The 12863-nt window shown below is 43.5% G+C and overlaps 1 protein-coding gene across 1 annotated transcript in view; it reads left to right on the forward strand.

The window, feature by feature from the left end:
* SLC35F1 (solute carrier family 35 member F1) overlaps positions 1–12863 on the forward strand; it is a 422628-nt gene that overhangs the window by 379208 nt on the left and 30557 nt on the right. The window contains exons 5-7 of the mRNA XM_079939168.1: positions 1102–1258; positions 3484–3536; positions 10939–11093. Coding sequence (XP_079795294.1) covers positions 1102–1258; positions 3484–3536; positions 10939–11093 — 365 coding nt within the window. The remainder of the gene's footprint in view (positions 1–1101; positions 1259–3483; positions 3537–10938; positions 11094–12863) is intronic.

Consider the following 12863-nt stretch of genomic DNA (forward strand, 5'->3'; position numbering starts at 1 on the left):
ACACACCCAGGGACACAGCCATGAGGTCTGGTTCCTTATCAGAGCCTCCTCATGTTCTTGGGCCACCCACTCCCCATGAGCCCCGGGAGGGTTCCCAGACCTCGCAGTTCCAGACTCTCAGCTCCATTCCCTTGAACTCCAGCAAGCTCTCCTGCCTTTCAGGGTTTCTTTTCTCTTTCTGATTCTTACCAGCAGTGGGAAGCTGTCTTAGAAAAAGTGACACTAATTAGAGTAAATGTGTCTCCAGGGGCGACCACAGAGACGTTAGTGAAGAGGTCTCTCCCCAAGCCCAGCCCAGATTCTTTTATGTGAAACCTCTTCCTAGAGAATGTGCAGTGCTCCCAACTGTACAGTGAACATCTGGCTCTGCAGTTTTAGGTTGTTCCAGCTAATCTGGAAATCCAAGGCTACTCTAAAATGGGTCTCTTCCTTAGAATCACGCTGGAGAGAGAGCCCTCCCAATCCCGCCTTCTTCTGCCCCAGAGCTGCATGTCTGCTGAGTTCCCATGAGCCAACTACACAGGACACAGCTGGAGGCTCCTTGGGTACAAGCCCACCGTGAGGCCACCGGCTGCTGATTCCCACTGTCCTTCCCTAGCTTCACACTTCCTGGAGTGGAAAGAGTTGGCCTAAGTATGGGAAATAGCTAGGTACAGAATTTATGAGATTGGACAGAAACCAAAATTGAATTTAGAACAAATAGATATTTTTATGAAAGAAGAAAAATACTAATGTGATAATGAATTACATATATTTTCACCCTTACGTTACTTACTTTAGGGGAGTTGAAATTTTCAACCCATAATCCCTTTCGCTCAGACAGAAGACATGGGGCTTCATGGAGAAGTTACAATCTAGAAGAAACTGGTCCCTTTCTTAGCTAGGGAAGACTTCTTGTTGCGGACATAGGCAACCTTTTTATATCACAACGTAACTGGAACACACACAAATGGACTTTACTAAATCTCAGTTGGCAAAATACAGAACGTCTATAAAAATGTCAGAAAAGAATAGGCATAGGAAGCTGATTTTGCCAATGCCAAATTCTTGTTAGGAAAATTTTAATAAAGCTTCCTCTTTTTTTTTTTTTTTGGTTCCTAGGGGAAAATAAGCTGGTAGGGGACCTTCTGGTCTTAGGGGGAGCCACACTCTACGGTATCTCTAACGTCTGGGAAGAATACATCATCCGAACCCTGAGCCGAGTGGAATTCCTGGGAATGATTGGACTCTTCGGGGCATTTTTCAGTGGAATTCAGTTGTGAGTAAAAATTAGAAATTCAGGCAGTCGATACTCTTAGAGCTTATTCTTACAATTATTTTTTCATTTGGGGTATGGTTGTTTGCTTTATTTTACAAAAATCAAAGGTAGAAACCTGTCACCAACCTCCCACATGAAATCTGAAAAACTCAATATCTTTATGAGTAAATTTCTTCCAAACTAAATGAATTTTTAATGGATGTATTTAATGGACTTTGAAGATAATTTACAAGAATACATGAGAAGTACATTGATTCTCCCAAACCAGCCAAGGAGGTTTTACTTAGAGAAACAAACTAAGTGTAAATGCCATGATTTGATGCACTTCCAAAAAGGGGCATTCTGTTTACTACTGACAACCAGTAAACTAGTCTTACTAGTAACCACCACTAGAAAACTCATAGTTTAAATTTTCCTTTTATAAATCTTTTTCTTTTATTGCCCATGGATTTGCACAAGTGAACCATATTTCAAATTCATCTCTTAGGGAATTCCCTGGCATCCCAGTGGTTAGGACTCAGCACTTTCACTGCCATGACTTGGGTTCAATCCCTGATAGGAGAACTAAGATCCCACAAGCAGTGTGCACGGCCAAAAAAAAAACCAAACAAAAACGAAAAACAAAAAACAAATTCATCTCTTAGAAATTTAGTGTTTCCATTTTCCTTAAATGAGTGAAGATATAACACAGGCATTCACTAAGCATCAAAAAGTCAGAAACAACAATTTTGCAATAATTCTGGCATTGGAACATATAAGTCATCACTGACTAGGCCTCAGAAGTTGTTGCAAGAATAAATGTCAAACAAAGCATAATTTTCCATCAATAAAGGCCGTGGATTTCAGTTTCACGTAAGAGATAAAGAAGGATAGTGTAACCTCCAGTCTAATTTCAGCAAATCCCTCTCTGCAAAGCAAGTAATTCTGATTTCACCAAATCACTTGCTACAAAGTAAGTTCTTTGTTCTGGGGCAGTGTCTGAAATTATTTATGGAAGCTATTTTGGTATCACTTTAAACTGGTTTTGCAAATAGGCTGTTTCCAAGAATCCTCCAAACTTCGGTATCCTGAGATACAGGTGAAAAAAGTCTGTAGCAAACAAAGCAAGGACATGGGAAGACTCTCTAAGAAAGATTTATTTTTGGTTCATTTTGAAAGCATGCTGGCATTTTAAAGTTCCTAAGTTTGGTGTGTCAGCTTGTAAGAGGAAAAGAAATAGCCTAGTTCAACTGTTCCTAACCAGCGTTTCGTAGATGGATGGCTCATTTTATGGATTATTATTCTTGGATCCAAAAAACTATCTTCAGAGATCTAGCACTCATCTGCTTCAGCTGTAGGCCATTAGAGCTGACAGAGCCCTTCAGAAACACTGCTGCCAAAATAGTGGAAGTGGCATATGAGTGTGTTTGGCCAACGGGATACCTTGAGGGCACGCTGAAACCAGAGGCACACCGGTGGAGCCGTGCCCCCTCCCCTCCTGGCCCTCTTCCAGAACAGTGGTTCTCAGAGTGTAGTTCTCTGACCGACAGCACTGGCACCGCATGAAAACTTGTCAGAAACACACATCCATGAGCCCCACCCAGATCTACTGAATCAGACTTTCAAGGGATGGGGCCCAGGAAACTGTTTGTTTTTTTGGGTTTTTTTTTTTTGTGGTACGCCAGCCTCTCCCGTTGCGGAGCACAGGCTCCGGACGCGCAGGCTCAGCGGCCATGGCTCACGGGTCCAGCCGCTCCGCGGCATGTGGGATCTTCCCGGACCGGGGCACGAACCCGTGTCCCCTGAATCGGCAGGCGGACTCTCAACCACTGCGCCACCTGGGAAGCCCAGGAAACTGTTTTAACGTGCTCTCCAGGTGGCGGTTTTATACATTTAAGTTTAAGAACCACTGCCCTGAAGAGTGCTCAATCAGAAAACTGATTAAACCTGCAACCTCGCCATAGACTTTTGAGAAAGCATCTAAACAAGAGGAAGCAAAGGCTAGAGGCAGACTGGGTGAGAAGGACTGCGGAGGGTCTGTGCTCCACCATGCCCACTGGCTCACTCACCAAACAAGGTCCTGCAGGGATAAACCTTGGGCTGGGCTGCCTAATGAGACTTGCCTCTGCGTGATCCAGAGTAATTTTTGAAATTCAATTGATTGCTTCATGATTTGTATAAATCTGGTAAGTGAAAAAAGAAGTAGGACGCGTTGCTTATCAGGTGTGCTTTCTTTCAATTCGCAGAGCTATAATGGAGCACAAGGAGCTGTTGAAGGTGCCCTGGGATTGGCAAATAGGTAAGGGCTTTGCTCACCTAAGATGCTGTTTTTAGTAAACCTGAGAAATAACGTATGGAGAGTGACGTTGGTGGCGGTGAGGCACAAACAAGGGAAGGACTTAGACTGCAAGGGACAAAAGAAAAGGAAACCCCCTTGTCACTTTAGGGATTCGTACACACTAGAAGAGACTGAACTGTATGATTCATAATGTTTCTTAATTAAGCCTCTGCCCATTATCATCACCAAGATGCCATTAGGGTAGACACAGAAGTATGTTATTAGGTTAAAGACCAACTGGAAAGAAAAAATGCCCCGAGGCAGTGGTGGGACACAAATGACAGCAATTTGCTCCAGCTGAGAAACACCAAACTGACGTGATCATTAAAAAGTGGCACTTTAGTAAAGGAAAAAAACTGAACTTAACAAAAAGGCACAAAAGAAAACAAGGTAATGGGCATTCTGAACCCATAAAAACCTTTTCAGAAGGGAGCAGTTTGTACAAAAGACGTGGTTAATTGATCTGGACTTGGTGGAAAATACCAGACAGACTTTGAGCTACTTAATAGTCAGCCAGGGCATCTAGATGCCACCTGTTTCTAAAGTCACTTTTCTCTAAAAAAAATTTAGGACAAGGATTTAAGATCCCAGGTGATGCTCTAATAATGATCACTCAGCCGGCCCTAGATGGGACTGACCTACCCTCAGCCCTGAAATCCCCTCAGTGTCTATACCAAGACGCCTGGGTCCCAGCAGTGAGCACAGAGCCTGGCTTATGGGTATGCTTGGGAAGTGTGTGCCCGGGTGAAGATACAGGTGATTCCCCACTCTGACGCTGGCCGTTTGAGCCATCTCCAGCTTATATGAGCTTTCATGGAACTGACAGCTTCAGTCAAATTCTGCTTCTCCGAACAAGGACAACAGTGACATAAAGCTCCCTGCACCACTTTACCTACCCTTGACCCTGAAGCATCCAGGGTTGACTTGCTGCTGACAGAATTGCCCCTGAAGGCACACCGGGTGCTACAGAATTATGCACAACTGCCCCTGGGGTTATCTCTAGTGACTTCAAGGGCTCCCCAGCCCTTGTGTCCTGTCACAGAGTCCTGCCGTTTAATTTCTCCCGAGTTGATACAATTAAATGGAAATCAATAGAAAGAAGGGATTGTAGGGAGGAGAGGAAGGCGGCTGGGAAAGGAAGCCAGCTGCAGGTTACAACTGCATTGGCCTTTGTGATTCTCAGAGCCAGGATGTTACCTGTGCTTGGTAACACTTCACATGCAGTGGTCCATGAGTATAAATTAATTTTATATTAATAGTAGTAGCACTAATAAAAAATAATTTGTCCCCTAATTATGTGGATGTCACGTGCATGTCCACCAAGGTTCTGTTATAATTCAGCGTTAGTTGAATATGTCATCAAAAGGTAGTTTTATTCTGAGCCCTCGTATTGCCATTAAAATGTCAATCTCCTGTGGTCCAAGATGATGAAGGGAACGCATCATAAAACCATTCGTTTAATGTCTGACTGGAAATGAGGCTCAGATGGTCTAGAAAAGGAACCAAATCTTCATCTTTTCTTTCCGAAGCACGGGTATGGGCTGAGTGTTTTTACACCATGGCCATCTTTGTCCTCCTACCTCATCCTGACCTACTACAATGTTCTACTGCTTGGTTCAGTTCTAGGCACATAAAATTCAGTGAATAAATGTTTATTAAGTGAGCAGATGAATGACAAGCAAAGGAGACGGGCTGTCCTGCCCTTTCTCATCTTACAAAAATATAGACAAAAGGGAAGCGGTGGAGACAGGGCAGGAGGCTTAGGCTTGGCGTTGCCCTTTCTTTCTGGGAAACCAGGAGATGGTATAGCAGCTACTGGAACTCATGGACCCTAGAGGCAAGGAGACATCAAGGGGATCAGCCTCCCATCAAGGCCTCCCCATGCTCCATGGGAAATCACCCAAGCTCTGATCACTGTGTCCTGGTGGAGCGCTCCCAGCGTCTTAGTTAAGAGACCAAAATCCAAGACTATGTCTCCCAGTATCTGTCGATGCGTTTCTCTCCCTTCCCTCTCTCCACATCAGTAATCCCCATCATATAGTCTCTTGGACAGCTCCTATGGTTGCCATTTTATCAAAGTAAAAAGATTTTTTTTCAATGGAGCAAGTGGGGTGATAAACGTGTTTCATATCTTCTGGATTTGGAAAGCATTTTTTTTAACAGATTCTGTTATTTTCTAATAATATTGGCCAATTGCAAGATGCAAAGAGTAGTTAAAAGCAAGAAGATAACATTCATTTATTGATGCTGTTTGTTTTTATATCTTTGTTTTACTCTACTGAACAGAACGACTGGGTCTGGTTATGTAATCATGAAACTCAAGTGAAATGTAGGACCTAACAGAGCTAAAATGTCCTCCTGTGGAGCAGGTGGACAGATTAGACAGAAATCTAATAACTAGCTTAAGCGTTCCCTTTATCCAATTTTGCCATATTGTGTTGAAGGACATGTGAACAAGTGTTAGCTGACGTGCAAGTCCAGTGTCAGAGGAAGGAAAAGTGTGCGTGGGGTCAGCCAACGCCAGTCCGTGGTGTGCTGGGGCCTCACTTTTCTTGCCGTGGGCGATGCTTTCCTTGGTTTTGATTTTGGTTTTGTCCTAGAGGCCAAAACAAGAGATTTGACCTTTCCCTGAAGATGCAGTAATGAGACCACAGAGCAGGAAAGACCTTAAAGATCATTACGAATACAGCCTTTCTTTTTACCGATGCCGAACTGGAGGCCTGGGGAACGGAGGCTGCTTCTCTGGGCTCACGGCTGCCTGTGGTGGGACTAATTTGCGCTCTGAGTCATCCCCCCATCCTGGTGCCTTAGTGCATATGTCCTGAGAAACCATCTTACCTTGCCTTTATTTTTAAGAATTAAAAATAATGTTTTAAAAATCTAGTCTAGTCAAAGGGAAGTAAAAGAACACCAGTGACACCAGTGGGATCCCAAAGAAAGTGATGAGATAGAATATATGCAGCATACACAGACACGTACTATATACATCCATCATATATAAGCATATATAGCACATATCACATGATGTATCATGTATATATGATGTGTTGTGTATATATCATATATAAAATGAGATGCTCATTACCGTCAAATAGGATGCCTCATCCAAGCCCCATTTCTCTTCATAATAATTAGACAACATAAGTTAGTAGTATGTGCTCAGAATTTAAATTCAGGCAGCCTGAGTGACCTGAGGGCAAGCTACTCAACCTCTATAAGCTTGTCTTCTGCCTGTTTGCTCACAGATCTGTTTCTTACCGTTACTCTGCTCTGCATTGCAGAGGCTGACAGCTGACTCATGCAAAATAAACAATGCTTCCCAGCTGCTTTGGTAACTGGCTTTCAGTTAGATTTGGCCAATGGGAAGCAGTAGAAGGGGACTGGAGGGTGGGAGGAAGAAAGGAACCACGGTGTGTCTCCTTCTTTTAGGTCAGGTCTCTAGAAATGACTGAGTGTCCTCTGATTATTCCTCTGCTGGGCTTCCCTGACTTCTGACCTCTGGTAACATGGCCTCCTCCCTGGATCCCTCTGGCTCCAGGGGTGTGAATAATTGACCGCTATTGCTAATGTCTGGGTTGCCTCACCATCCCTGTTTCCCCATCACCCGTTCAAACACCTTTTTAACTTGTGCCGCATATTATATTTCCTCTTTTGAACATGGTATGGACTGTGTTTTTTGACTGATACACTATAAGCCGATTTCCTCACGTGGGTAAAGAGGATAGCAATGGCAGCAATGGCATTACACTGTTGTGGAGATTAACTAATGGACATAAAGTACATGACACGTAGCAAGTGCTCCATCAGTATTAACTGGTAGGATTCTTTCCAATTTCTTTAGCTTAAATCTCTTTAGTACGTGAGGACAAGAGCTACCAAATTCTGTCTTTAGTGAGAGGGAAAACATTTCAAAGAAGAAATGGTTATACATATACTTTGTAAATGTAGTTATTGCACCCGTCATATGGTTGTCAGTCAAAAAGTAATTCAGTCCGTTCGTTGGATCATGTCAGTAGATTGTTTGAAAACCCCACATGCACAGCAAGTTGGGCCTTCAGATGCATCACTTACATCCATTAACTAGCTAATGTCCATCTAAGAACGACAAATCAGTAAATTGCAGCGATACTGCATTCCCACTCTCCACTTCATCATGTGTTCATTTGGCTGACCATGCTTTGCTCACAAAACAGGATATTCACACACAAAAACATTGGTTGACCCAGCAAAGTGATTAACTATGATGGTGTATATATTTCACTCCTATCCCTCTAAATTTAATTTCTGCAGTTTTTAAGAACAGGTCTAGAGTGGTTAAGCTTGGAGCATCTCAAGGTAGCCTGATGAGTAGAGTGAAACTCTGCTGCGTATCTATTTTCTTACACCCCTTGGCTCACCAATTTGCTTGTAAAGTCACACCTCTTCTCTGAGCTGCCAATTGTATATCCACTCGCTGCTGGACAGATTCTTTTGGATGATGCGTAAGCATCTAACACCTAACGTGTTCAAAATAGAGCTTTTCCGCGTCCCCTGCATCGGCAGGCGGACTCTCAGTCACTGCACCACCAGAGAAGCCCAGTAAATGGCATCTTGATTCACCCAGTTTCTAAATTAGCCAGAGCCCATGTGAACCCATAGGTGTCTTTGACGCTGTCCTTTTCCTCACTACCCACATCCAGTCTACCAGCAGGGCGTGTTGAGTCTTCACAGACCAGCCACTTCCCTTCATCTCCACTGCCACTCCCAGCAAAGCCACCAGCATCTCTTGCCTGGACTGAGACCCTGCACTCCTCACTGGTCTCCTCCGTGCTTTTCTCCTAAATAGTAACCAAAGTCATCTTTTAGAAATGTAGATCAGACGGTAGCCACCTGCTATAAACTCCTCAGTGGCTTCCCATTACAACTAGAATAAGATCGATTTCTTTCTAAGACCTACAAAGCCCCGTGTAATCCAGCCCCTGCCTAATTTTCCAACCTCCTCTCTTATCACTGCCTCACTCTGTTCATCCTGCTCAGATATTCTGGCCTCTGGCAGCTCCTGGAACCCATCAGGGTCTTTTCCTTTGTAGGTCCTCCTGCCTAAATTATTTTTCCCCTGGCAACCTCCTTTAGTCCTTCAGCATTCAAGGTGAGTGCCACCTCCACCCCTCCTAAAGCAAGCCCGCCGTCATTCCTCATAGCAACCCTTTTCTTCCTTCATAGTGCTAATACCAACTCTAAGCTTCCTGTCTGTCCTGTTTTCCATTGTATTGCTAACCCATAGCAGAGTCCCTAGAGCATAGTAGGCACTCAGTGAATACATGGGTGAATAATTGAGTGAATATAAAACATCAGCTCTCACATGTGAGAGTCCATAGTGTGCTAGGTAAGGTGATGGGAGGGTAGGATTGTGGAACTTCCTAGCCCAGTATAATTGAAAAAAAAAAAACAAATTTAAGGCTCTGGTTCCTGGACTATGTTCTGGTCAAGTTTGATTACTTTTAGTGGATTAATTTAGGATATATTTTATCCCTAGTCTGTTCATCTCAGATTCCTTAAAGGAATACTGAATTAATTTTTATATCTTTTCATGTATTAATCATAGGTTATTTAATATTGCATTTTTAGTAACTTGGTTTAAAGGAAAATGAATTATAAGTAGCATGAAACCCAAGTACAGGAAAATTGAACATTTTTAGAGAATTAAAACTTTGATGGAGAGCCAAAAGCCATCTGACATTACTATGATAGAATATCCACGAGAGGACTTGTATAATTTACTGAACGAGAAAAGTGATTATTCCAGTTTCCTCTTAGGGCATTTCCACCACACTAGAGGGGGCTGTTGTACTGAGTTTGCTTACTTAGTGTTCAAAATAAAATTCTTATATAGACTTGGCATGGCTTTCCTTAAACTTTCCTTAAATATCAGAAACATATAGAATAATGATTCATGCCCTGAAATGCTTTTCATACGGGAAAACCAAATTTCTCTATGGAGGGATCCCTATTCTTCTCAGTCACAGGGACTGGATGTCTAGTACCTACCAAACCCTCCAAAATTCATAGGACTCAAGAGAAGTAATCTGCCCACAGCCTAAAGCAGACACATGTAATCAAGGTTCCTTTGGAAATGTTGGATATTTTATTACATAAAAATGCCCAGGGCTTCCCTGGTGGCGCAGTGGTTGAGAGTCCGCCTGCCGATGCAGGGGACACGGGTTCGTGCCCCCGTCCAGGAAGATCCCACATGCCGCGGAGGGGCTGGGCCCGTGAGCCATGGCCGCTGAGCCTCTGTGTCCGGAGCCTGTGCTCCGCAACGGGAGAGGCCACAACAGTGAGAGGCCCGCATACCGCAAAAAAAAAAAAAAAAAAAATGCCCAGAGATCCACTGAATCGTGTTACTTATGCTTATTCTATGCCTTATTCTTTCAAGGTAGAGAAATGAGCATAATTTTTCTACATTTGTGTTGCATCAACATCTAGGAAGTGATGAACCGAACTCCAGATTTAGCCATAATCTTCTGTTTGGGACTCAACAAAATTATGTACTTATGGAATTAGTATTAACAATTGTGTATCTCGTTATAATGAGAGAGAGAGAGAGAATTTCAGAGGATGAGGGACTGATCACATAGCATTTTAAGGGCATTTTTTTCTTCTTTTTTATCTTTCTGTTTTGCAAAACTTCATTCTTTGATGGTCTACAAAGCATTTACCTATCTATTTCTAAAACAGCAGAGCCTGCATGTGAGAGCCCACGGTATGCTAGGAAGAGTGATGGTGGAATAGGACTCTGGTGTTGGTGGTAGGGCTGAGCAGGATTCACAAATCTGGAAGAAACTGACAGATCATCTTGTGTCAAAGCAATGAAGTGATTTGCCCAAGGTCACACAGTTAGGACTTCAGTGCAGTACTCGGACTTCGTGCACATCTCTTTGTCATGTAAGCCCTTCCATTTTAAGGACTGTGTAGTTATTCACCGTTGTGAGCAATACATGACACCAAGTAGTTTTGTTCCTATGTTGCAAATAAAAAAGAAATGAAAAAAGTTTTAAAAGACATGGGTACTAGAAACTACTTACAGCGCAACCAGAAATAGAATTTAGAAAACCTGACCCTATGTTCTGACTGTAGCCACTAAGAGGTACTCCTTCCCGGAAGAAGCAAAACATCATATATGTGTGAGAAGCACGTGGTTTTTGTTCCACGTGCAGATTTTCACTTTTTATTTTATGTTTTAGCTATGTATTACCCAATAATAAACATCCGTTAATAGAGTGAAAGATAAGTCGGGGCACCATTCCCCTTCCGTCACCCACTGTGGATCCACAGAGGCCCTGGAGGAGGCTGTGACGTCGCCTCTCTTTCCTCTCCCCATCAGGACTGCTGTACGTTGGCTTTAGTGCCTGCATGTTTGGTCTCTACAGCTTCATGCCAGTGGTCATAAAGAAAACCAGCGCCACTTCGGTCAACCTCTCCCTGCTCACCGCAGATCTATACAGCTTGTTCTGTGGATTGTTTCTCTTCCACTACAAGGTAAGTGGAGTCAGTGCTCCTTTCTGAAGATGATACTTTGTAGGAAGGAATGCATATAGGTAGGAATACTCTGCTGTGGAATTGTCCCAATTTTGTGATTTTGCATTGAGAAGCAGGAATGTACCTCTGTGTGCTAACCCCCATGACCTGGGTATTCACATTCCAACTATAAGACTGAAGCAACATTTTGTCATAAGAGACTAGTCACTACAGACATTTGATAGTGAAAGATAAGAAACAGCTCTAGAGGGAAAGGCTTTCAAATAATGGGGGACAGTTTTTCTGACATCATTCACCCCAGAAGCTACTCTTTTTCCAGCCTAAAGCTAGGGAGACTTGTACAATTCTCAAGCTATAACTGCCGAATGGTTTCTGCCAAAGGCACCAGAAGAGTGTATTCTCATTGGAGAAAAGACACAGTTCCTGCAGTTTCTGTTTTGCATGGATTTTTATAGCAAATGTGAATGGAAAATGCTAATGTATTCAAAATAGTTTTTATTATATCAGCCCTAAAGAAGAAACTATTCAGTACAAAGATGGCAATCTCTTCAAGTGTAAGACTCTACCCACATCCTCACCCAAGGCAGGCATGACATTGGTTATGGCCCACTGAGGTGTGCTATGAGAGGCTGTTTTTTAAACACTGCACTCACTGATTCATCAACAATTGACTAGAGTTGGTATGTGAGAAGAGACCCGCTTGCCATTCCTTAACTAGTCCTATAAGATAAGGGTCAGTGGGGACTATGAAAAAGGTCAGTGTGAAAAAGGACAAGTAAGGGATACCCAAACAGATAAGACCGAATTAGGACAGGCCAAAGAAGAAGAGACAGAAGAACAGAGGCGCTGCTCTGGGCCACTTCTAGCCAAGTGCTTCACCAGCAGTATTACAGGTAATGTCATCATCTCACGGATGTGGCCAGTTGATAGGGCATCTTGGTGGGCAGGGCATGTTCCACCAGGTCACACTGGGTTTGGAGGTTCCCGGAGAAGTGCTGAGCTGGAGGGAGTAAGTACTTGAGATGATGAGCAGAGGCCAAGCGGCAGAAGTGAATGGTCAGAAATATTACTGTGCTAAGCCAGAATCATAGCCAAGAAACAGACCGAGAAGAGCAGACACGGGCGGAAAAGAGGTCGCCAACGAGGTTGGCAGCTGGGAGGACCAGAAACAGACCTGGGAGATGAGAGGTGACGAAAGCAACCGTGGCAGCAGATAGGGGTAAAATGCTGAGTCCCTGTTTTACGTGGAAACTTCTGCCAAGCGTGGTGGCAAAAATGGCAGCTGAAAGAAATTGTCTATTGCTGGACAGCAGTTGTACATTGTTGGTAATTTGTTTTGTCTAGTTGGTACAATCTGTTTCCTGAGTGCACCCTGGTCCTCATAAGGGTGAAAAGTAAAGTCTCAGCGTGTTCCCCCCATTGCTCCCCACCAGTGTTAGGAGGACCACCTTCCCTCAGAATCCCCCTCCAAACACACCCGATTCTTTTCCAGAGCCCTGGGGACTGCTCAGCCGGGGTCTCATCCGTATAGCACGGTAGCTGCATTTTTCTGTCTCTCCTCTACAGCTAAGCATCCGCATCTGTTGTGGATGAGTTCTGTTCTCAGCACTTCCTCCTGTAATTGTCTTTGTAAGGTCCAACTAGAAGAATCCCTTTAATTGTCCTTGAGGAAAGATGACTGAAACCTATGGTTTTGATGAAGGACTACGGTCACTTCTTGGGCAGTCCGGATCCAGTTCGGCTCTCGGCATCCTCCATAGCAGTGTTCTG

Source organism: Stenella coeruleoalba (genome assembly GCF_951394435.1).
Source record: "Stenella coeruleoalba genome assembly, chromosome: 12".
Lineage (NCBI taxonomy): Eukaryota > Metazoa > Chordata > Mammalia > Artiodactyla > Delphinidae > Stenella > Stenella coeruleoalba.